Source organism: Peromyscus eremicus, chromosome 10 (genome assembly GCF_949786415.1).
Source record: "Peromyscus eremicus chromosome 10, PerEre_H2_v1, whole genome shotgun sequence".
Taxonomy (NCBI): Eukaryota; Metazoa; Chordata; class Mammalia; order Rodentia; family Cricetidae; genus Peromyscus; species Peromyscus eremicus.
The window spans coordinates 43,918,279-43,945,162 of NC_081426.1; the positions used below are offsets into that span (position 1 = coordinate 43,918,279).

General features: G+C 39.4%; 1 protein-coding gene across 1 annotated transcript in view; it reads left to right on the top strand.

Annotated features, from left to right (window-relative positions):
• The first annotated feature begins 8,941 nt into the window (after positions 1–8,941).
• LOC131920626 (cytosolic beta-glucosidase) overlaps positions 8,942–26,884 on the top strand; it is a 140,180-nt gene continuing 122,237 nt past the window's right edge. The window contains exon 1 of the mRNA XM_059275046.1: positions 8,942–8,999. Within this exon, the coding sequence (XP_059131029.1) occupies positions 8,942–8,999 (58 nt within the window). The remainder of the gene's footprint in view (positions 9,000–26,884) is intronic.

The following is a 26,884-nucleotide window of genomic DNA, read 5'->3' on the forward strand; positions in this document are numbered from 1 at the left end:
TCTGCCTCTGCACTAGCAACAGGAGGAAGCGGAAATGATCACACTGGTAGGGTGCATGCTGTAGTTAGTTTTAGGCTGTTGTGATATGTTGTTACATCTGTACTTCGGTTTTCATTTCTTCGATTGTGATGGTGCCTGTATTTCTATAGGCAGCTTGTGATGGCTATTCTTGGCTGTCAATGTGATTATATCTGGAACTAACTAAAGCCCAAGAAGCTGGGTACACCCATGAGAGACTTTTCTTCTTTTTTTTTTTCTTTTTTTTTTTTTTGGTTTTTCGAGACAGGGTTTCTCTGTATAGCTTTGCGCCTTTTCCTGGAACTCACTTGGTAGCCCAGGCTGGCCTTGAACTCACAGAGATCCGCCTGGCTCTGCCTCCCGAGTGCTGGGATTAAAGGCGTGCACCACCACCGCCCGGCGAGAGACTTTTCTTAACTAAGTCTTTTGAAGTGGGAAGACTCACCTTTAGTGTGGATCTTTTAAGGTGGGAAGATCCACATTTTATCTGGGACACAACTTCTAATGGCATCCTCTCTAAAGGACTTGGGAAAAGGAAGTCTTACTCTTTGCCAGCAATCCCTCACTGGTGACGGCAAGTTCATTCCTTCTCTGGCATTAGGGCCTGCTTCTTCAGGATTTCCAGCACATACTCAAGACCAGGGAAGACATTCAGACTCATGAACTGAACAACTACTAGATTCTTGGACTTTCCATGGGTAGACAGCCATTGTTAAATTAGCTAGACCACATGGGTATTGGTGGACTTTAGCCTTTTATAATAGATCAATATAAATTGCATAGTAATAATGATAAAGGAGATTTTGTCTACACAGGTTTTTTTTTATGTTTTTCTTAGTTTTCTTTCAGTGTTTCAAAGTTGTGCAGTTCATCCGTAAGCTTTTTAAAATAGGAATCTCTAAAATTAAACCAGTAGCCCTGAAACAAAAAGTATTTATATCTAAGTTAAACCATGACATTCAAATGCATGTTGTTCATGGTTAACTATATGATTACAAACATAAAGTATACACAGACACACACACTCACAGACAGATATACACAGACATACACAGACACACACAGACACACACAGACACACAGACACACACACACCGAGTTTGAAAATTTTGTTTGTAAGAAACAAAGCCCAGCTCAGAAAGTTCTGAACCATAAAGGAATTCATGGATTCTGCAATGGTCTTTCTTCTGTTTGTTCTGTATGTCCCAAAGCTGGCCCTCTTTATGTCTATGAAATGTCTGTGGAGCACTTCTTCACCAAATCATAGCACGAATAGTATGACAAACAAACAAACAAACAAACAAACACCCCAAACCCAGCTTCAGTGGAAGGAGAAATGTCTTTCAGACACAGGTGGACTTTCCCTGGCATCTCAATGCTTGAATTGGATGTCAAACCCATATCTGATCCAATCCTCATAACCAATGAGATGAGATATGGAGATGGACATAAATGAGTCCCTGGAAAGAGTGAGTTATTGGGTGGGACTCTATGTCAGCTTTTCGAGAAGCATGTAGTTTGCATAGTGCAAACAACAGTCAGATTCTGTTACCAAGAGGCAGCTTAACGGAATCCAGGTCGCCCAGCTGAGCAAATGTCTTTGTCCTCTGCTCTTAGAAATGAACCTACATGCATCACAAAAATCAGATTCTCATAATTGAAGTTGACTATTATTGGTTTCCTTCCTCCAACCATATTTTGATGGACTCTGTCTACTGAGGAACTAAGAATACCATTAGAACTAATTTGGCCATGCATTTCCATGCATGAGAAACTGATATTATCACAGTGAGTTTATGTAATTCCAGCCTAAAGCAATAAAGTTGATGCTTGAGATAGCCTGGAAGACCTTATGAAAAATAGATTCACAATTACAATTAGAATTATTGAAAAATGAGGAATAGCACATGGTTAATAGGAGTCACTGGGGCTGCTTAGAAAGCACTTTCATCCCAGTGTGCCTTCTTAGGTCAGTGTTGACCAGATCATGCAGAATATAAAGGATGGCTAATCCACTGCACCAAAGCTGGAGGGCTGTCCCCCTCTTACTTCTCACCTCATTCTCTTCCACTTTCTTCTTCATTTCATTTTCCCCTCTCACTGATAAAGACCCACTGCTGGAGGAAGCATCTTGGACCTTAAGACACACCCCCTACACTCTGTGTGTGTGTGTGTGTGTGTGTGTGTGTGTGTGTGTGTGTGTGTGTGTATGAAATCTAGTTATTATTCAGAGTATTTATTAGCACCTCTCTCACTGTGGTGGTTTAGTAAAGTGAAAATGTATTCTTATTAATGGTGTCGTACTAAAGTTGCTTGGGTGGCCAACACAGAGTCTTTGCTCCATTCTATAGTGCAAGTCTCCTTCTGCCCAGGCATTACAGGAACCTTGACATCTTCCAGTAGAGCCTGTATCTCTAACCAGAGGATGAAAGGGGAATGAAAGGTGACCCATGCATGAATCATGAGTCATCATATACTGAAGCAGGACGGAAGCCCTGTACATGAATCCTGCCTGACTGTACTGCCCAGGACACAGTCCTGGGGCTATGTATGTACCAGAGAACTGGCAAATGATGCTGGAGAACGGGTCCAGATGGAAAGAGGAAGATGATCAACTTTGGTGTCTAAGCACCTTTGCTATAAACAGACAAATTAATGTTCAGTTGCAACCCTGCTCTCCTGCTAATACACATAGAACAGAAAAATACATACATAAGAATGGAAAAATTCAGCTTCGGAACCTCAGTAATTTCAGCAGGAGGCTAAGATTTATAAGGCCAAACCTTTATTTTAAAACAAGACCGTTTGTTTTACAGTTTAGGAAACAGATTTTTTTCCTTTTTTTTTTCTCTCATACATTACATCCTGGCTATAGTTTCCCCTCCCTCCACTCCTCCTAGTCCATCCCCCAACTTCCTCTCTCCCCCAGATGAACTCTTCCTTAGAAAACAGAACTTTTGGGGAAGGGGAAAGAATATGATCAAAATATATTGCATGAAAAAAAAACAGTTTATAGACAATAAAAAAAATCAAACAGAAATTACTTAATTTTTTTTAACCTGATAGGGTAGAGCATTTATAGCTTCATTATGAGCTGAGTATGAAGTGTCCCCCACAGGCTCACATGCTTGAATACCTTGTCCCAAGATAGTTGTCTTGTTTTGGAAGGATTTAGAACCTTTTGGGTATAGAACCTATCTGGCAGAGTAGGCATACAGAGGATAAGGCTCAAGGGTTATTAGCTTGGCCAGCCCAGGCTCTAGCCAGATTTCCTCTCTGCTTCTTAATCTATAGAGATGAAAAGAGACTATGCTGCTAGCCCATGCCCGCTCAGACCAAGCTGTTATGATGATTGTATCTCCTTACTCCATTAAACAAAATAAACCCTCCCTCCTGAAGTTGCTTCTGTCAGGTGTTGGGGAAACAGCAGTGAGAAAGTAACTCACCAGTCTCAGCATTTCCCAGGGCACGGAGTGCTCCGAGCTACCATACTCCAGCTGGTGGGAATGAGCCAGAGGGAAGACAGCAGGATCTCAGAAAGATCAATGTGATTTTGTGACACAGTCAATGGGTTAGCATTGCGGCCCAGTGGTGGAGCATATGCAAGGGCTGAGTTTGCTCATAGCACTATAAAAACCCAACCCAACCCCAAACAACCCCCCCCCCCCCGAAAATTCCACAGTTAAAAGACTATGGACTATCATGAGTTCAGAGTATGGATGTCTTGATATTAACCAGTAGGGAGAAAAACTAGGAGATGGAGAATAGGATCATGAAGTTTTTGAAAAATTGGTCTTCATAAAGCCTAGATCATGAAATGAGGTGGAAGGGATCTAAATAACTCTAGATTTCAATAACTCTTTCTGGATGAAGTAATGAAGTCAGAATTCTTTTCTTGCAAAGAAAGTAGAGGAATGTTTCTTGCTAGCTCATTCCCCTTTGCCTTCCATTCATCAACTGTTAGGTTCATTTTGGAGACTAGTTTGTCAAGGTCTTAGATAGATTACTTTAATTAGTGCATCCATTTGTTTGATTTTTCTATATATTTATTAATTCTTTTATGCAGTAAGACTCTAAATTTTTTTCAGACATTTCATCTCTCTTTGTAATATTGGATTCCATTTTAGGGGAGTTGGTGATGGGGCATGGATGGTGGTTGTGTCATATGTTTTGTGATGCTTTGTTAAACAGATCCATGGAAGTGGGTTTGTTTTGAATTCCTCTTCTTCTGAGCCTATGCCTCTTCCTAGAGGAATATCTGCATGAATTTAGCTAGGGTACTGGTTAAACTTGGTGTTGATTCCTGAATGTGTTGTTGAAGTGATACTGTCTTGGTTCTGTGTGAAAAGGACTAATGGAAAGACATTCCATGCTCCTCCTTGATTGGCAGAATTAATATTGTGAAAATTGCTACACTATCAAAATTGATTTACAGATTTAATGCAATACCTATGAAAATTCCAATGTCATATTTCATAGGTTCAGAAAAACAATACAAGGAGTCATACAGAAAAAAAAGATCATGAATAGCCAAAGAAGTCAGATGTTATAATTAGTCAGAACACTACTGGATATATTTCAATACCCAACCTCAAATTATACTATAGTGCTGTAGTCATAAAGACAGCCTGATATGGGCATAAAAATCAAGAAGATCAATATAATAGAGGACCTGGAAATAAAATGACAAAGCTACACCTGCTTAATTTTTGACAAAGAAAGCAAACACGCACATTGGAAAAAAAAAAACAAAACAAAACTGTTCAGCATATGCTGCAACAAAATTGGATTTCTACCTGCAGGAGAATGATATAGATTCTTATATCTTACCTTGTACAAAAACCAATTCAAAATAGACCAAAGACCCTAATTTAAAACCAGAAACTTCTAGAATAAAGGAGATACCCTTTAGGAGACTAGGGAAGGAAAGAGCTGTCTGAACAGAACATCAACAGCACAGATGGGACTACATGAAAATCAGAGGTTTCCATACAACAAATCATCAGCATTAACAGATAGCCCACAGAATGGGAGAACATCCTTACCAGCCACACTCTAGATAAGAGGCTAATGTCTAGGATTTAAAGATTGCAGAAGCTAAATACCAAGAAAGTAAAACTGCCAACCAAATATATAAACAAAACCAAACAGGCAGTTTTCAAAAAAAAAAGTAACACAAGTGGCTGATAATTATTCTAAAAGTGTTCAATATCTCTAGCCATCAAGGAAATGCAAATTAAAGCAACTTTGAGATATCATCTTACTCCAGTCAGAAGGGCTATCACCAACAAATCTAACAACAAATATTGGAGAGAATGTGGAGAGAAAGGAACCATTACCCACTATTGATGGGGGTGCAAACTTCATATAGTCATTGAATAAACCAATTTGAAGATTTCTCAAAAAAAGTAAAAATTGAACTATTATATGACCCAACTATTTCACTCCTGGGCATGTAGCCAGAGTACCTCATATCCTACCACAGAAATCTTTGTACCCTGAATTTATTTATTTATTTCTGCTTTATTCACTATAGCAAAGAATTGGAAACAACCTACTTATCCATCTATAGATGAATGGATAATGAGAATGTGTTTTATATATATATATATATATATATATATATATATATGACTTTATAGAGTTGAATGTAACTCATATATATGTAAATAATATTCAGTACTTAAAAATGTAATTCTAAAAATTGCAGGAAAATGGGTGGACTTAGAATGTATAATATTGAAAGAGGTCATACAATCTTAGAAGAAGAAAAAAAGTATGCTCTCTCTCATGAATAATCTAGCGAATAACATTTGTGTGTGTGTGTGTGTGTGTGTGTGTGTAAGCATACATAAGCAAATATATATGTGGGAAGAGAAGAAGAAAGGCTAAACTTATGTAAGGGGATGAGGAAGAACTGAATACAGTTAATGGATGTAAGTTGTGAAAGAAGATATAAAGCTAATAGCTTCTCTAGTTCTAAGTCTATTAGGAGTTTTTCATTTTGTGCCATGGTAAGTACATAAAATTATATTAGATAGTGAAAGGGTAAAATCCAATGTGAAACTCCACAGCTTCTGTTTCAAACAGCTACTCTAACTGTAGAAAAGTTCATTGAGTTGTATAATCTTTGCATCTGGTTAATTTCTATGGGTGTTTTTTAAATTTATAATGATTTCTTTTCTTTTTCTTTCTTTCTTGGTGTTTTTTTTTTTGTTTGGTTTTTGAAACAGGGTTTCTCTGTGTAGTTTTGGTGCCTGTCCTGGATCTTGCTCTATAGACCAGGCTTGCCTCGAACTCAGAGATCTGCCTGGCTTTGCCTCCCAAGTGTTGGGATTAAAGGTATGCGCCACCACCACCCAGCTATAATGATTTCTATAACAAAGTTTGAAAGTAAAAACAAGAAAGGAAAGTAGAGGAATCAAGCAACTCTTGCTTCCCTAAGATGTAGCTGAAAATTCATGTTTTAGAGTCATAGATTCATAGCTCAGAAATCACTAATGAAGTCTCTAAAGGCAAAGTCTCTAAAGGCAAGAAGGATAGAGAGATTGTGGGTAGCAATGGAAGGTACTAGAAGACAGACAGGAAGAAAGTACTGAGAGGAGAGAGAGAGAGAGAGAGAGAGAGAGAGAGAGAGAGAGAGAGAGAGAGAGAGAGAGAGCATACGTGCATGAATGCACACAGGCTCTCCTGCGTGGGGGCCTGAAATTAACTCTGGATAACTTTCTGTGATTTTACATCTTAACTTTTGAGACAAGATCTCTTACTGAACCTTGATCTTGCAAGTGTCTCTGTAGTAGGATGTAGTACTTTGGGGAATACAGTCAGTGAAACCTGAGTATGTTGGCTATTCCTCTTCTTCCCAGCTTGTACATGGATGTTGAGAATTCACATTCGGGTCCTCATGCTTGCGTAGTAAATACTTTACCAACCGAACCATCTCTCTAGGTCTACAGTGTTAAAGTATGGTTCATGGGCTTCCTGGGGTCCTCAATTCCATTTAGGGCTCCACAAGGTCAAAATCATTTTAATAATTACATTACTATGTGATTTTCTTTCATTCTCATCTCTCATGCTTCTACAAGTATACACTGGATTTTCCAAGATATAGCACACTGCGTAAGAAGCAAACACGCATCTAGTTGTTTCTACCAGAGAGACGTGATGGAGCCTTGAAAAAAATGTAAAATGTGCACTTTTCTTACTGTATTTTTGAAATTTTTTTTTTCAAATAAGTATATTATTTATATCAACAGTCTTTTCATTGCTATTTATTTTGCGATAGAGTCTCAATATGTAGCACAGGCTGGCTTGAGACATTCCATCCTTCCAATTCAAGTTTTCTGAGTGTTGGCATTATAGGCATGGGCCACTATTTCCAGTTCCCATTACTTTAAGTGAAGTCGACAATAAACAGTTTTAAAACATTCTCACGTTCAATTTCTAATGCAATATACAGCCATACATATCCCACACTGAAGAAAAAGCCCTTTGAAACCTCAGTCATGTTTGTGAGTATAAAGAATTATTGATACCGAAAAGCAAGAGATTGATCTGTGGAATGATGGACCAGAACTGAGAAAGACTAATTCTGCGTTTGGGGGCAAATAACTCTAGAGACTGTGGAACACAGAGCAGTATGTTGTTCTGTCTGAAGAGGAACTCTGGAATAGCCTAAGGAGTCAGGAGGGACTGTTGCAGACAGAGAACACTGGGACATTCAATTTTGTGTTTTAACCCATTTGTAAGCCTAAATAATTGCAACACTGCCATCTAGTGCTCCATAATGAAAATATTTACCCCTCCCCACCCTTGGTTTATACAGATTGTTCCAGAACTGAGTAATTCTTTGGATTAAATAGCTCCACCATCATTGCTCAATCTTATGTCTCCAATTAAGCAATTTTAAATGTCTTAAGTGTCTTCCCATCTTCTGTGTATATGTAAGTGCTTCTTTCTTCTTAGGGTTAGGATTCCCACTGGTACATCCTTTCACTCTTTATATTCCTGTCCTTGCGGAGGGAACAACTCACTTCAGAGTTGAGGAAATGGAATCAGTAACTTTTCTGTGTTCAACTTCTTTCTCCACAAGAATGTTTTAAAAATCAGCTTTTAATCGTGGATTGTTTTGGCTTAAAGAAAAGTTGCATGTTGATTCAGAGAGTCCCGAAGGACACCCCTCTCACCCTGTCTCCTTGTTAATAGCAATCTACAGTAGTATGGTGTGCCCACCCAAGCTCTACCCAATGGTAGAAATGTTCCATATTTAGACAGATGGCCGAACAATTTCAGAAAAAGAGGCCTGGGGAGCAGAGAGGAAAAAGATAAGACAGGCTGTATAAAAGCTTACAACTCAGTTGTCATCACACCCCTCCATAGCCATACTAGAAGTCAGAAAGCCATAAACCAATATCTTCAATTGCCTCCTTCCCCACCCCTGCCACATCTCTCTCTCTCTCTCTCTCTCTCTCTCTCTCTCTCTCTCTCTCTCACACACACACACACACACACACACACACACACACACACACAAAGGGGGGATTGGGAGGAATTGGTTAGAGGAGTATTCTTGGAGAATTATATAACTTAGAAGCCATGCCCATGTACTACATTAAAAGGGAAAATATTAACTTGGTCAGAACCTAGGGCAATCCAAGTCCGTTAAGAACAAGGGTGAGCGGGGAGAAGAAAGCCTAATCCTTATCTTGGACAACAGGCCTCGGAGTCTTGTCACAGCTGTGGCCACTTGAGTGGGGTCCTCCGGCCTAGTGCTCTTCTTATTTTCACTTGTGTTTGCACTCTGAGGCTCTGGGTCTGGGGTGAGAGGTCACTGGTCTTCACAGCTGCTCAACTCCCCTGGCTGAAGTCCGGACCTCTCCATTCGCTCCTGTTAGCCGAGGGTGACAATTGTATTTCTGCAGCCATGGCTTTTCCTGTGGGGTTCGGATGGGGAGCAGCCACTGCTGCTTATCAAGTAGAAGGTAGGGAAGATGCTTCTCCCTCACTCGGGCTGGGATGGATACTTCTGGTGGATTCTGTGTTCCTTGGGAGGAGGGTGGAATGCTGAACAGGCAAAAATGGAAGAAAAACGCAGACGTCTATAAATGAAACTGTCTCTTTTTAGACAGAAGAGGAGGCAATTGAAGATACTGGTTTTTAGACAGGGTCCAGGAAAGGTGTAGCACCACTTCCTCAGTGGCGGCGGGTGAGAGATGAGGATGGGATGCAGCTGCTTTGCACTCAGTCCTAGCTACCTGAGGAGTCAGTTCCCATCGGATCAGCTGCTTTCCCGATTGGCTTCTGGAACAAATTTGCCGTGGGTTTAGAAAAGAATGTTTTCTCCCAGTGGCTAGAAAAGTGTTGAGTAAATTCCTCCCAAGAGCTCTTCGTTAGCTGGTAAACATGCTCTGCTCTGTTCCAAGGGAGCCAAAGCTAGGCATTACCTTGAACATGTCACCCACTTTTTGGGTTAGTTCATATGAGTGGAATAATGGATTACCAGGTATAAATGGTAAGTCCAAGTGTGCTTGGTGTCTCAGTGCCAGTTTCCACTATTGGTGAAATTATTAAGGTAACTCCACATAGTTAAAAGGGAGGTTTATTTTGTGGGGTAACTTACAAGTGAAGGGATAGTTTACAGGGTCTGGGAAAGGTGTAGCACAGTCCGGTGGTGTTCTCTGGAGAACTCTACTTGGTCTAGCTCTGGCGTCCAGGGTCCAGGAACCAAGAGAGCCTGGTGCATCCAGATCTCGGGTCTTCAGGGTCCTCTCTTGGCCCCGCCTTGTAGGCGTGACAGTTACCGAAGCCTCAATGGGGCTTGGAACTTCCAGATCAAAGCTAGAAAGGCTACCCACTACATTCCACCTATAACCTCCACAGATGGCATGAAGCCATTATCTCCACACCTGCCACACACATGATCTGTTCATCTGTAAAACAGAAAATTTGGAATTACATTTCTAAAACACATGTATTCTCTTGTCCTGCCAAGGAATGAAGAATTCTTCCCCTCACCCCTGGTTTTTCCAGGCAGGGTTTCTCTGGAACTCATTCTGTAGAGCAGGCTGTCCTTGAACTCACAGAGATTTGCCTGCCTCTGCCTCTGAATGCTGGAACTAAAGGTGTGTGCCATTGCTGCCTGGCAGAATGAAAAGTTCATAACAGCTACCACAGTGGAAATGTTTATTCGGTCATAGAAGTGTATGGTGAAACCCTAGGTTAAACAAAGGTAAAATGTTTCTTGTAGCTTTCTATAATTGCTGTAACAAATGATGCCACACTGTCAGGCTTCAGCAACTAATATTTGTTCTCTGACAGTCCCAGAGGCTAGTACTGGCCATTTGAAGATACAATTAGCTACACTGTACTGGAGTAGGGTAGGGCACTACTGATCCACTGTAAATGAAGTCCTCATACAAAGAAGAAGTTTGGACATGTAAAGAGACCCACAAGAACACCATGTAACGCCAGGCAGGCACACCTTTAATCCCAGCACTTGGCAAGCGGATCTCTGTGAGTTTGAGGCCAGCCTGGTCTACAGAGTGAGTTCCAGGATATCCAGGGCTACAGAAAGAAACCCTGTCTCAAAACAACAACAACAACAACAACAACAACAACAACAACAAAACAAAAACAACTCCCCCCAAAAATAAAAAAAAATCCCAACCAACAAACAGATACAAACAAACAAACAAAAACAAAAAATCATGTGACAATAAATGTGGAAATTGGAATGACATAGCTATAAACTAAGAAACCCCAAGAATCAGCGGCCACTACCCTGGACTGAGAGGAGGTGGGAAAGGCTCGTAGTTGAGGTCCTAGTAGCAGCAGGGCTCTGCTGACCTCTTGAGTCTGAGCTGCTCCTTTTTAACAAAGACAGAGATCAGATTTCTCCTCATTGTGTGAGTCTCCCTTACAGAAAACTAATAATACATAAGTGGTAACAGGTTAGCCAATGAAGTAATTTCTAATTATGTAAGGGCTGAGGAGTCATGTGGAAGGCTGGAGAGTGACACAGGATCAGTGTTATTTCACCTAGGGCTGAAAAGATGAGAAGGGAGCTATTTGAATGGGGGGCATTTTCTAGGCAAAGTAACAGAGGACAGAGGCTTATCTCTGCACAAACAAGGCTGCCTTTGGTCCCAGAAGCTTTTACTGCTATCTCCCAGACCTGTAAAGAAGAGTTCTTGCTGTGACTGCCATGTACAAGGCATCTCCATGGGAGGATAAGAACTATGATTTAAGTGTCCTTTGAAAGAATGTCTGAGAATGCTCTGGTCAGCAGGGATTCCATGTCACATCTTCCCTGAATGGTCTCTTAGATTCGAAATAATTTTTCACCTGGTCAGGTGGATTACAGAAAGGGTGTCCTTCTCTCACAGTAAAGGAGATGATCTTTGTTCCTTTTCTCTTTGGAAGGGAGACCCAACAGGTTAGGGAGGAGGTGGCATTTCTTTGGAATACAGTAAGTGGAACTAGGTTTTAGAAGTACAGGACATTATGATTATGAAGATGGGCTCTGGAGCAAGACTTCATAGATGCAGGACCCACCTCTACTTCTTCCTAGCTTTGTGGTTTTGACAAATTATTTACTTCTCTCTTCTTTTTTTTTAACCTTTATTTTTTATGTATATGGGTGTTTTGACTACATGCATGTTTAGGCATCATTTGCGTGCCCTGCCTGTGCATCTCCTGGGACTGGAGCTACTGAGAGCTATAGGCTAACATGTGGATGCTGGGAACTAAACCCAGGTCTTCCTTTATAGTGGCAATTACTTTTACCACTGAGCTGTTTGCCCAGCTCCTCTGTTCTTCTTGTTAAGAGGAAAGGAACAAAATTTGGGCAAATTGAATTTAACAGAGTTTATCTGAATAAAGAAAGGATTCATGAATCGGGCAGTCCTCAGAGCTGTACATATTCAGAGAGCTCCACCTAGTAATGTGAGTACGAAGTGATTATAGGCAGATGAAGGGAGTGATGGGGCAATCACTGAATGGGCAGAGCTCAGCAGTCGCCTTACCCATGTCTTACAGTTTGGAGCCTCTGATCGACTGATAGCTTGGCTTCTAAGATTGCCCTAGGCTTTGTTATTTTAGTGCCTTCTTTTTTTTTGTACCAAAGTAAAATTTATTTTTTAAATGATTTATTTATTTTATTTTATGTGCATTGGTGTTTTGCCTACATGTCTCTCTATGTAAGAGTGTTGGATCCCCTGGAGCTGGAGTTAGTTACACAGACAGTTGTGAGCTGCCATGTGGGTGCTGGGAATTAAACCCAGGTCCTCTGGAAGAACTGCCAGTGGCCATCTCTCCAGCCGCCAAACTAAATTTTAAAATATATATACAATCCATTGAAAATTTGGGAACCTTTCTCTCCTGATCCTTGTATAGTGTACTTATACAAAATCAAAATCAGTTTGACAGATTATTTGTTTTTTTTTCAAGACAGAGTTTCTCTGTGTAGTCTTGGCTGTCCTTGAACTCACTCTGTAGACCAGGCTGGCCTTGAACTCATAGAGATCTGTCTGCCTCTGCCTGAGTGCTGGGATTAAAGGTGTGCACTACCACTCCCTGACTGACAGATTTTTTTTTTATAACAAGTAGCTCATTTTATCACCAAGAACATAATTACAGAAGAGAAGAGTAAACTTAGTTTTTATAAGGAGACACATAGTGTACAATTAATTCTTACCACAGTTCTGAATATGACTCAGCATCTCCAAGTGGTTAAAACTTAATGAAGTTAGCAAAGATGTGAATTGGCTGCAAGTGTTAATGGTTTTGTTTTTATTTTTATTTGTATAATTCATCCTACCTAAATAATTCAGTTCCTCTTTTTTTTTTTTTTTTTTGTGAGACAGGGTTTCTCCACACAGAGAGAGCTCTTAACAGCTCTGATTGCTGCATGTAACCTGCACAGAGCCACACTGGTCAGCATCCCAGCAGGGATGGGTAAGGGCTCACAAGGCTCACCCCTAGTTGAGTCATGGAGTCAGAAGCTGCTGCGGGAGGGAGACTCAGTTTTCTTTAGAGATAAGCCACCTGATGGGTTGCCCATGACCCAGTGGCCATCCCTACAACCATGTACATATGACTGACACTGATTGAACTCAGTAGAAGCTATATATATATATATATATATATATACACATATATATATATATATGTATATGTATATATATATATATGGTAGAAAAGGACGTGAATTTAAGGGCAATATAGAGAGCAAGTGGAAAGGAGAAACGGATTTGGGCAAAATACATTGTACTCTACTATGATTTTTTTAAAAAAAATAAAAAAACCACAATTAAAAAAAATACCCTTTAAGTTAGGTTGTAATTCATTTACATTTAAGTTAGATTTCAATTCTCTTTGCATATAAAGAGCTCCGGGTGAAATTTTGTTGATTTTAAGTCTTCCTTCCTCGTTAGCCTCTTCGTCTTGAAAGCTAATGTCAACCTTGGCACTGCCATCAAGGTCACCATTGTAGTGAGCTTGTTTGGTCTCAGCTTTGGCTTCAGAATTCCCAGTGTCAAATTAATTGGATGACTCTTTGTCTTAAAAAATTTTTGATTTGTTTATATTATTTCATGCATATAAGTGTTTTGCCTGCATGAGTGTATGTGCACCAACCATGTGCATGTCTGGTACCCAAGGAGGTAAGAAGAGGGCATTTGGATTCCCCAGAGCTGAAGGTTATGAGCCACCACATGGGTGCTGGGGACTGAAACCCCATCTTATACAAGAATAGCAAGTGCTGTTCATCAGTGAATCATCTCTCAAGCTCCTTTATGCTCTCTTCCCACATTTTTTTTTTCTATTTTAACCACAGTGAGGCCACTTGATATACCAAGGATACTGCATTTGCGATTCCTGAGTAGACACAGCCTAATTGGGGAGAATATTGTGGTAGACATTAGGAAAATGTGATAAGAAATAAGAGTACTCTTCTTATCAAGAATGTCTATAAGAAAAATTTATCCAACTCAAACAACTAAAAGTTTAGGCAGTAAAGATACTCCATCAGTATTAAAGTCCATCTGGTCATGATGTTTGGGGCATGATGGCAAATAAGACTCCTAGTCACTACAAAAATGATCTTATTAAAAAAGGTATCTATTTTTTTTAGGTACTCTGACAATACAGCTGTAGTCCACCTAGAGAACTCCTAAAAATATAGTTCCAGACTTGTTTTTCCAAAGATAATTTCTTTTAAAAAAGTTGTTACTTTATGTGTATGGATATTTTGCCTGATCATATGTCCATATACCCTATGTGTTCTTGGTGTTCATGGAAAGAGGGCAACAGATCCCCTGGAACTGGAATTACAAACAGTAGTAAGCTGCCATGTGGGTGGCAGGAATCGAATCCAGGTCCTTGAGAAGAGAAGCCAGTGCTCTTACCCACTAAGCCATTTTTCCAGTTCCCAAAGATATTGTCTTGAGGAGTCTTGTTGGATTTAACTGAGTTATTTTGTTTAATCCTACCATAGATTTGGAGGCTAAAGGTCTCAAAAAAAAAAAAAAAAACAAAACCCAAAATCACAAGTCTATGAAGCTCAAATTTGATAGAGAACTCACCCATGACCCCATATGCTGCAAAATATCAATGGATCGGATGGGTCCTTCAAAACTGTGTTTGGTGCTGCTCCTGAGCTTCCTGCATATGTAGTTCAGATCTCTCCTTTGATGACAATCTGTTAAAAGGGAAACTTTAGACAAATTGATTTTAGTAGAGTTTATTTGAGCAAGGAAATGATTTATGAATTGGCTGGTTCCCTGAACCAGTCAAGATTCAAAAACTCTTAGCATAACAAGGGAAGATGAAATACTAGCTTCTCAGTTTCTTTAATTGTAGAACATGGAACTCGCGATGTTCACACTATAGAAGTTGTCTGGGTGAGCATATGTAATTGGAGCACAGAATGCCTAGTGCATGTTGCTCATTAACATGAACACAAATGCTCACATTAACATAAAATACTATCATTTATTTTTCTCTGTCTGCTGTGCACACCCCAGTCTGTCCTGGTGAGCAGAGCACCATCATCTGCTTCGTTTAGTGGGAACGTTCATTTCTTGCTTTGACTATAAGTTACACATTTCCCACTCCTTTCATGTTTTCCACTATTTCTTTGAGAAGCTGCTGAAAGAGAGAGAGAGAGAGAGAGAGAGAGAGAGAGAGAGAGAGAGAGAGAGAGAGAGAGAGAAACCTAGCCTTCTCTTCTACCATTGTTTGAATTATGAATGCAGGAAGGGTACATCCCAGATCAGCATGGCCTGAGTTTAAAACCTGAGTTCAGCTCATCACTTTTTCATTTGGGAACTCTTTGAATTTTTGTTATACTTCAGCTTATGGGACCTCTGCAAGTCACAGCCATTGAGCAATGGTATTTGTAAAAACAATTTAGCAATTCAATGATTTTGTTCTGAAACATCACCTCATATCTATTTTCCACCAATTTCTAAAGCATGACTGTCTGAGTAGGTGTATTTGTCTTCACTCTCTTGGGAGCTATGCGATATTGAGATATTGTGAATCTTCGGTTTGGATCCAAGGGCAGTGCCAGAATCTTTGCAAGTGGGGTCAATCTAGAGGCACAGGGCCTGCCTGGCCTTGCCATCACCCTTCCCAATATATTCGTGGCTTGGTTATCTATTTCACCAGAACCACAGCCTTCCTCCTGTGCCTCTTATTCCTTCTGCCTCTCTTCTGGCCACTTCACTGTTTATGGTTCTGAAGAAGAGTTTAATGTTTATTATATAATGGTTTGCTGTGCAGTGCTTTGGGCCTTTTGGAGGAAGGCACAATATAAATCTCATAAATAAATAATAAATAAGTGGTATAAGCAGGAGGAAAATTATGCGTTTTAGGTGAGTTGTAAAGAACATTGCACGACCTATAAAATGTATTTGTTGGAGTAAAGAGACAGGGAAGAAAACGCAGACAATCATTTTACATACTGAAGTGAGACTTGCCATCATTTTAAGCATAGAAAACTCGCCAAGATTTTTAACCCTTCACAAGGCTGAGTCTGTACTCTTTAGGGCAGGATGGCAGGTAAGGAAGACAGGTGAGAGGAGCTCAGTGATACCATGTTCATTCCCTCTCTGTGCCCTAGAGGATCTGTGAAAATGACATTTAGAACCTGATTCTATGACCCTTAGAAGCTTGTCACTGCAGGTGATTTTGGAGAAGGCTCTTAAGGGGTGAGTGTGCTCTGTAAAACCCTACAAGTCCCAAACTAGACCATTAAGGCTTCCTAATGGGGCCTGGGTTTGTGGTTCTAAAGGGGGCAAAGGACTCAGCTTTATGAGTGTCATTATGAGTCTTCCATGCTGCACTGGTGTTCGTGTTGTGTTTACTTTTGATTTAACTGTGACTTTGGCTTCATGGTTGCAGAAACCCGGGTTTGTCTTTCACTATTTCTTACTCTGGTTTGTCAAAGATAGAATCCTATAGCCGAGAGATTTGAAGTTACGTTTACATTTTAAAAGCAGGAGAATGAACAGGGTAGTTATATGAGTAGGATTTAGGTCAAGTTTATGACCAGTCTATACTGACTGTTTCTTTCCCCCTCCTTTTAAAAACTCAGTGAGTCCACATGAGAGGCACATTTTATTTACCTGTTGTAAATACCAGCACAAACTCTGCTTCCTGTTTTCTTTTTCTGCTCAACCAAATCCAACTATTTGTCATGTTCCTCATTTTCTACCAATTTGAATTAAAGATTTTGTTTGGGATTAGGTGAGTGGCCACCTTTGTATTTTTTTCTGGAATAATCCTTGCTAGATAGAGCTGTTCTTTGTTCAGGTCACCTAAGAAAGGAAAAAGTAAACAAATTTTGAGTGTTTACCTCTTGTTGCATTAGGAAAATGAAGAAGAGAAAAATTTACACATGAAATCTACCATAGTTTAACTAATAGAAGTTGTTTCTGTCATATCAACTTTGACTTTTCACGCTGCTGTAACAAAATACCTAATAGAAGCAGCTTTATTTGTGAAAGCTTTAATTTTGGATCACGGTTTCAGAGAGATTTCAGTCCACCATGGTGAAGAAAGCATTACAGCAGCCATTAAGGTATAGGCATGCTCACATGGCAGTTGGCCAGGAAGCAAAGAAAGCTAGATGGGAACCAGAGACATACATTACCTTCAAAGGCCCACACCTAGTGATGTGCTTCTACCAGCCAAGTCCCACTTCCTAAACATGCCACAGCCTAACCAAAAGAATAAAACACCAGTAGCTGGAGACTGAGAGTTCAACACATGAGCCTGTGGGGCAGGTTTCAGAGTCACTTTATGGCGTAATCTTTATTTCATTCTTCTGGTTTTAGATTTGAGATCCACAAAAATCTCAAATTACTGATTTTTTTTTTGTTCATACCATGTTATTGACAATGGAAAAAAGTGTAGGTTCGGGCAATAATGACCTTCAAATGTGCATCAGTTGATATCCACTCACAAACCTCATGCCGGATACAAAGAGTAGGTGTAGACTAGGAGATATAAGCCAGGGCAGGGGTGGAGGGGAAAGCTACTGGGTCTGTGCTTATGATGGTGGTTGAATTTCAGCCTTGGGTTCAGAGAATGACTGAGGTCTCAGGAGCATATCAGACTGCTTACAGACTGTGCAGCACTGAATACTAGCTTCTTTGAGCCTCGGATGTCTCACCTGCAAATTGCTCGTCTGGTGTAGTGTATGCCCACCTGTCTTCCTACCTCTTGTTTATTTCATTGTAGGAACACTGGAGACTCTTAACATTTTGTGATTCTTCTCTGGGTTACTTTCCTCAACCTTTTCTTCCAAATGAATGTCCTTAGCAGTATGGGGGAATTTAGCTGCATTCATTCCACTTTTTTTTTCCAGCCCCTCTATTAAGTATTTAATTGTACCAATCAGTTTTATAATTTTCAGGAACAAATTATTTAGTTGCCTTTTTTTTTCTTTAGAAAGTCATGCTTTGTTTCTTGAATACTGTTATCCTTATAACTCTTTAATATTGCTAGTGTGAAAATTAAGTAGTCAATCTAGCAGCTATGCTTTTGGATATTTATCCTAAAGTTTGAGATAAGTTTGTTGGAGAGAAATCTGCACTCTTATGTTCACTATAATGTTTCCCATAAACCAAGTGTGACATCAACCTGTGCTCACCAATAGATGAATAGCCAGGAAAATGTGGTGTCTGTATACAATAAAACACCATGCAGCCTTAAAAAGGAAATGAAAAACATAACATAACAAAACAAAACACAACAAAACCACTCCTGTCATCATGGGTAGATTGGACAATCATATACTCAACTAAAAAAGCCAGGTATAGAAAAAGAATGCTGCAGGTTCTCACTTACTGTTGGATCTAAAATAACCGAACTGTTAGGAGTGGGGAGTGGTGGCTGCAGAGGTTTAGGAGTAAGGGGAATGAGGTGATGATGGTAAAGACTTAGGCAGGAATAATACATGTTTACATAGAGCATGGCAAATACAGTGGAAAACTGAGTGTTGCACATTTCAAAATTGCCAAGAACGTACATTTCAAAGTTCCCAAATTAAAAAACTAAGTATTTGAAGGAATACTTAGCTGGTTCATCCCTGAAATAGTTGCAGACCATAGCATCACTTTATAGTCCACAAATACATCTAACTATGACTCGTCAATTTGCAAAAGATAAAACAGCAAAAAATTTTTAAAAAGGAAAAGAAGATTGAAAAAAAGAAAAGAGAAGGGATAAAAAGAAAAAAAAGGCAAGAGGAAAAAATAAAAAAACTTAATTTTTTTAAAAAAAAGTATGATTTGTGAGACTTTTTTTTGAGACAAGTTTTGCTGTGTAGTGCAGGCTAGCTTGAAATCTGGTACTTTGATTTCCTTTTGGCTCAGCCTTCTGAATGGTGGGATTACAGGTGTGGACCATAGTACACTCCCTTCCTAGTTTCACTTACTTTGGTTCTTTCATGTTGGTTGTTTTCATCCAGTGCCTGAAGATCCTAAGATATTTATGAATGAACTAATATGCTGATTAATAGCAGCAGCCTATTTAGACTTCCTTTAAACTAGATAGGCATCATCAACTAGAACAGGGATGCCCACAAAGAACAGAATTCTGTTTGTTAGTTGAGGGGGTTGACAGTCAATCCTCACAGACGGTACAACGTATGTGGAGGAGCTAGCCCATATTTAGATCTTAGAAAAGGTCAGATGTGACGGCTTTAAAAAGTTTGTATTTACCTTTGTGCCGCTGCTGCTGCTTCTCTCTCTCTCTCTCTCTCTCTCTCTCTCTCTCTCTCTCTCTCTCCTGCCCCATTATGCATGATATAATCCTTCCTGATAACATCTATCACTCTCATGAAGCATCTCTTAGGACATGAACATGGGGTAGAGGTAGCATTGTCTTGTTGATGGAGGAGGTGAACCCAGCAGGCCATCAGTGGCACAGATGATTCCTGGATTAATTACCAGGATGGGAGGTCACTCTGCTGTCTCCTGTGATGACTGCCTCAGAGGTTGTCAAGCAGAAGCTTTCCAATCTTCTCCAGCTTTCTCCAGAGTCCATGAGTCCTTTGTCTTAGCTTCTCTGATGAATTGGTTTTATTTCCATTTTCCAGAAGTACTTGAGTAAATGTGATGTTCTATTGGGACCTTTTTAATGTAAGCTCAGTTGTGGATCTTATTTACTGTCATTTCAATGGAGTGTGAGAGGGAAAAGAATTAAATATGTATGTTCTACTCTGTTTTGAACTTGAAATCTTTATTAACATAAATAAAGACCTTAATATAATATTCATTTATGTATAAGTCTTTATTAACATGCATTAACATATGGGAATGCTTCTTAAGCAATGAGGTATTATTTAAAATTAATGAACAAAATGAGTTCCCTCTTCTTTTTGCCAGTCTCCTGTCAGCACTAAGGCACCCAAGTTCCGGAAATTTTATTGGCCTACACTTTGGGGGTACTGTAGACTGTCTCCCTAGCTTCTCTGCTGAATTTGTCAGTAGATACTCTAGTCATCAGTGTGAGTCTTTCATTGGTGAGCTGTCTGCCTTATAGAAGAAATCCAGAGGCCTGACTTCTTTCTTCTGCCCAGTGTGAGCACAACCCAAAGATACTCCCCTTGAACCAGAAGGATGCCCTCCCTCAAATCTGAGCAAGCTGGTACCCAGGCCACAGCTTTTCAGCCACTCAGTTTCTGCTGCTCTATTACAGCCACCTGAACTGCTGTGGGATGGTCTGTATGTCAAGTGTGTTGCTGATTGGTCAGTAAATAAATCACTGATTGGCCATTGGCTAGGCAGGAAGTATAGGCGGGACAAGGAAAAGAATTCTGGGAAGTGGAAGGCGGAGAGAGAGACACGGCCAGCCGCCATCAGGACAAGGAAGATGTAAGGTACCAGTAAGCCATGAGCCATGTGGCAAAGTAAAGATTAATAGAAATGGGCTAAATATAAGAATAAGAGCTAGACAATGACAGGCCTGAGCTAATGGCCAAGCAGTTTAAATAATGTAAGAGTCTGTGTGTTTATTTTATAAGTGGGCTCTGAGACTGGCGGGACTTGGTGGCGGGAGCTGGAGAGAAATTCTCCAGCTACAAATGGCGCCCAACGCGGGGCAAGAGTTTCCACCTAAAAACTTAGAAAAAAGATTCTAAAACGGACCTAAAAACAGCTTCCTAATTGTCTCTCTCAAATAAGCGGCAGCTGCCAGTTTGAGCTACTGGCGGGTTCCTAGCGTGCGCTCTCGACCTGCAGTATGGTGGGAATGAGGCCTCTGCAAATAGCACATTAAACTATGTGGTGAATTTAGCCTTTGCTAATACAAAACAAAAAAAGAGGTTTCTGGGCTACACGCTACTTTGGTAAAAATGTAGACCCACTATTTCTGAGAATTATGGCTCCCAGAGCTGGCGGAAAGCGGACCGCCGCCATGTTGGGAAGCTGAAATGGGCGGAGCCAGCAGCCACTGCACCATTTCAGGCTTAGAAGGTTGCAGTTTAAAAGAAATAGGCTCAAGCTAATATAAAAAAATAAGCCACGTAAAGATGACTACCACACAGAGAATCTGGATTATGTTCTCTTTGATATTCGTAACTGCAAAAAAACATTTGATTATAAAAGCTGTTGAGTTATGCCAAAATGTATATTTTAAAGGTACCTTGACTTCAAAATTTGGATATAAGGATATGTTGCTTTGGAAAAGAGTCTCTGCTCTTGTTTCCACAGAAAGCCAGAGACTATGGATTTGTTCCAGATTAAGATACATCAGGTTTGACCAGCCAAGACCCCCTGAAAGGTCTCCAGTGACACCATGGCCCAGATGATTCAACATCCAGAATGGTTTCAAGGCAACTGGCTCAGTCTAACAGTAGGAAATGAAAAACTCAGATAATGTGGGGAAATGTACTTGGGGGTGGTGGTCAGTCAGTATGTCTTGAGAGAGGCCATAGATATGTGCATTTGCTTCTGGGATCATTTACTCAGTCATTTGTCATAATCTCTTACCTCTATTTCTGAATGCACAGAATTTTCTTTTTTTCCAACATAATAATTTTATTGATTATTTGGGAGTTTCACATAATGCACCCTGACTACACTCACTTCCCAGTCTTCCCAGTCCACTCCTCTACCCTTGTGACCTTTCTCAAAGAAAAGAAAAGAAAAAAAACAAGACAGAAAAAAGTTCTCTTGTTCCTTAGTTGGCTTCCTAGGTAGTTCTGAAAAGTAGCCATTGCCATAACTACTAGCTATGTGGTATTTACTGATAAAGCTCCATTTTTCTTCTTGTATATCCTTTTGTATTGACAGAAATCTGAATTAAATGCTTGCTTATCATAGGCTTTAGAGACAGAAGAGAAAGGATATAGATAGTTATAAAAACAAAATAAAGTCTTAAAAAATAAAATAATATATAAAAAATATGATAAGCCATGTGAAGATGGAAATTACACAGAGAGTCTGGATTATATTGTCTTTGGGATTTTTAACTGGAGAGAGACATTTGATTGTAAAGGCTGCTAAGTTAAACCAATATATATATTTTAAAGGTATATTGACTACAAAATTTGGGTATAAGGATATGTTGCTTTGGAAAGGAGACTCTGCTTTCCACAGGAAGCAAGAGGCTATGGATTTGTTCCAGGTTAAGATGGATCAGATTTCATCAAGCCAGACCTCCTGAACCTTGACAGATGATATCTATCAACAAGGGTTATAGCTGTTCTTCCCAGGACTTGATCATTATCTTGAATTTTCTCAGGATCTCCATAGGATTAACAGCACCCACAATCAGCACAAAGTAGCCTAGAGGACTATGCCCACATCTCCCCCTTCCCAAAATAGATTATGGATGTTTGTCTTTGTTTAGGACATTGGTTACAAATTGTTATTGGTCATAGTCAATCTCTTTCTAAAAGAAGAAAGGGGGATAGAATATAGGAATGATGAGAAAAAAGGTAGATTATTGAATCTACTTTAATCCAAAAAACAACTGTTAATCTGAAAATACTTTACACTGGTATAGATTTTGGTTTATTAATACAAATTTAAGGTCAATTTTGTTATACTGTATGTATATTTCTACTCTTGTTTAAGGTATTATGTTTCTGCAACTCATTTAAAATTATGAAGTATCATTAAGAAGTACAGATTAATAGTCATCTATGATAATCAAACTTATGGTCTTGTTAGTTAAGTTTTTTAGGTATACAAAGATATATTTCAATGAGATAAATAATCTTTAAACACTTCAAAGACCTAGAGAACATGGCATTTAAAATGTCTTAAAACTTAGATTTTTCTGGACAGTAAGACATGTCTGCTCCTGGCAGCACAAATTACTTCAGAGAAGATGATGAAGTTTGCTTCTTTATGGCAAAAGTTAGCCATTTGGGCACAAAATTGCTCTTGTCTGGACTGCTTGACAGTATGTTTTATAAACTGGACATGCAGGACTCATAGAAAAGTGACCACTAAACTTTGCAAGGCCAGATGGTCCTTCAGGTTTCTGTTTCACAGAAGAAACTGCTAGAGGACACAGGGAGAGGTGACTGACAAGCTTCACCAGAATGGGTAAATTAGTCCTTAAAATTTCCTGCTTCACTAAAAGCTATGCCAGAGACTCTAGGCCAATAGGCTGAAGATAGATACCCCAATGTTACAGAGGAACTTTGGATGACTGTCCAGGCAGCCAGATGTCTCTGTCATTTCTAGAATTATGGAAGTTGCTTGCAATGCACTTCCTGTTTACTCAGGTAATACTATATTCTTCTGGGGTCTTTGATGGAGTTAAAGACTAGATAGTTATTGCTTAGTCATGATAAAATGTAAATTAGACATGAAACTTTAGACTCACAAAAATAGGATAGAAGATAGAATATTTTTTTTAATTTTTCCAAATACAAATAGACTAGATATTGTAACTGTAATTCTTGTTTGATAACTGTTTTGTTATATATAATTTTACTATGTTAAAATTAAAACCTTCCTTTTTAATTAGACAGAAAAGAGGAAGTGCTGTTGGATAGTCTTTCTGTATCCTGTGAATATATGTAGCTCTCATTGGATAATAAATAAAGCTGTTTTGGTATGTGGCAAGAAAGCTTACAGTCAGGTGGGAAATCCAGGCAGAGATACAGAGAGACAAAGGGTGGAGTCAAGAGAGATCCCAGCTGCAGCTGAAGGAGCAACCAACAAGCAGACCAGTGATGCCACGGCCACATGGCAACATACAGATGAATAGGAATGGGTTAATTTAAGATGAAAGAGTTAGCAAGCCAGGCTGAAGCCATAGGCCATATGGTTTGTAATTAATATAAGCTTTGGAGTGATTATTTTATAAGCGTCTGCAGGACTGTGGGGCAGGGTGGGATTGAGATACATTCTGACTACATATATGTTTCTGCAAAAACAATTATTCTAAGAAAAATTTAACTGTAGAGCCTGTAAAACATACAGCAAAAACTCAGGTGAATACTGGCCAGACAAGAATCTTAAATTTTAGCATGTATATTTTCAGTCTCTCCCTGCTCATTTCCAGAAGCATTAGGCACACACAGTTTTGTTTTTGTACCAGGATAGCAATGGTCTGAAAACAGGTTTACCTTTACTAAGATATTTACAGATATCTTCACAATACATAAAATTTCCTTTTCAGGATAAGATACAGCATTTTTTGCATTTTCACTCTTCCCATGCCCTGTTTCCTTGTTTATCTTTTATAGTTGTACTGAGGATGTTACACAGAAAACTCAATGAGAGTCAATGTATTTAACCTTAAGAAACAAGAAACAAGTCATGGTATCCCAGTAATTTATTTGAAGTATGGGCTCTACATATTGGCCCACGTTTGCTCACGAATTCTTTCGTCTGCAGTAAATCCTTCAGTTAAGACTGGGTATTTGCTTATTTGAATGGATGCATGTCAGCCCTGAGCTGGAGAAAGAAGGTATCAGTTGTGTTGTCCCTTCCTGGGCTTCCCCATCTCACAGGGCTTGCTATCTAGCTAAGTTTATGGATGCACAAGATAAAGTGACTCTTCAACACTTATTAAAACACCAATAGATCCCAGAGCCAGCAGCATGCAGCTCATGCAAAATCTTTCCTCTTATGCCCATATCAATCTAGTCAGTCTTTGTTTCTGGCTCATGTAAACATCTTTCTTATGCCCCCTTTCTTCATGATTTCTAGTTTTTCCATTAATTTTAGAACATATCGTCTTCTCTTAGTCTCCCTCCTTCCTTTCTATGCCCCTCTGATCTCTTGTGCATGTTGCTTCCATCATTCTATCTTACAGTTCTGCCATCTTATTCTTAAAGGAGATCACAGCTGTGAATATGTGGTACATATTGCATTTACACCCTACCTCAACCACTTACCAGTTGTGGGATCTTGGGTAATATCTAAACTTTGTAAGGCACTTTTTCCTTGTTTGTAAAACAGGCATAGTAAGAATGCCTATCTCAGTTAATATAAATATTAATGATGTTCAGTAGTATCAGATATTTAGGGCAGTCTCTCTATATTTTAATAATCATTAAAAAACCTTGATGTATTTTTATTTCTATAGGATCTGAACTTGCATGGCAGAAAAAATTATAATCTTTTCTCAGATGAACCCCCACCCCCCACTGTTTCCTCTCTGTTTATTTCCTATTGCTACCTATTCTTTAACCAAAAGGAAGCATGTGTATTTTTTAAAATGTCATGACCTTCATGCCTCTGTACCTTTGCACATGCTGTTCTCTTTGCTTGAATGCACATCTCACTTTGGCGTGAATAAAGAGATGCAGAGGACAAAGGTCCAGGTGTTCTCATTTTCCAGCCTCAGATTTTCTGCTCTGTCTCACATCAGTTTTCCGGTTTGTCCTCTGTGTTACTATTCCAAGCCTATCACTGGCAACTTAGTCGTGATAGTGGGAAACTTGGTTCTTGTGCTAAGCAAACTCTCAAAAATAGTATTTTTAACTACATGCCATCATTTGATTCCTTACAAATGTTGCATTTTATTTGTTTGGTGTGTGTGTGTGTGTGTGTGTGTGTGTGTGCGCGCGTGCCCTGGAAGTCAGAGGACAATTAGTGAGAGTTATTTGTCTCTTTCTACCATTTAAGTACCACTTAAGAAACTCGGGTCATCAGACTTGGTGGCAGGTGCCTTTACCCACTGAACCCTCTTGCCATTCCCTAATAATCAATTTTTATACTATCTAAGGTATCATGCCTTTTAATCTGGGGGTGTTTGAGCATGACTCCATGCTTCCAACAATAACTACTATTATTCTGAGTGGTTATATGGGTATTGCCACCTTGTGTTTGTATTTTGGATAGGTTGTCTCTGTTGGTGACAGCTGGGACCCTGTTGTTTTTCTTTCATTACATCTTGTGGTCTTCTTCCTTGGGGTGCCTGAAGCCAGCGCAGCAGAACTGTCTTGGTGTTGCATCTTTCTCAAGGTGTCTGTTCTTCCTTTCACTAATGTAGATAATCAGAGTTTGATTGTAAAGTATGCCTGGGCCAAATACAAGGGCTTTTAAAATTGTCTGCTGTTTTAGATTATCCAGGTCACTGATCCCCCTTCCTTAGCATGGACAGTTGAGAGTGGACCAGGCTAAAGAATTTTAAGCAGAACTGATTGGCAAAATAAATGAGATTTAAAAATCCTTTACATTAACTATTAAAAAAGGCATTTCTTTTACTTCAAAATAACTCATTTTACATTTCAAAACTGTAAATATATTTGCTTTTAAATTGCTTCAAGACAAAAATATTTTCTATGATGCAGACATTTACAGAATACTAATTATGATATACATTTAAAGAGGTTATGAGAAGAATTGAAAATAAAGATAAGAGGTCAGACAGCTTCAGATTCAATGTCAAATCTTATAACCAAGCCTATGTTTCATCTTGGGAACAGCCGGCATACGAGACACTTCAAATTCAGAAAATCTCTCTCCACAGAACAGGCTACAATTGTTTACCCCTAATGAGCAATGGCCATTTAGAGAAGGTCATTTTTGGAATGCGTATTTAAGAATAAAAAGATTACTTCTTGTGCTCATCTTCCTATTTTCCCCCATGCACCACTGAATGCTAGTAGAAATGTGTCTACATGCCACTAGACTGGGAATTTAGGGGACAATTCCTCAAAGGAACAATGTTGTAAATGGGAGTCAGTGCCACAAAATACCCTTCAGGTGCATAATGAGATAAATAGATTTCAGAGGTTGGCTTGGGAATTAGGAGCATAATGTGAGCGGCAATGATGAGTTCCTGGGCAGGTGACACATAAACAGGGCTTATGAAACATTACCCGTTTTACACTGGGGTTTGCCAAGCTAAAGCTTAAAGTTTCCCATAGCACCTATGAATAATC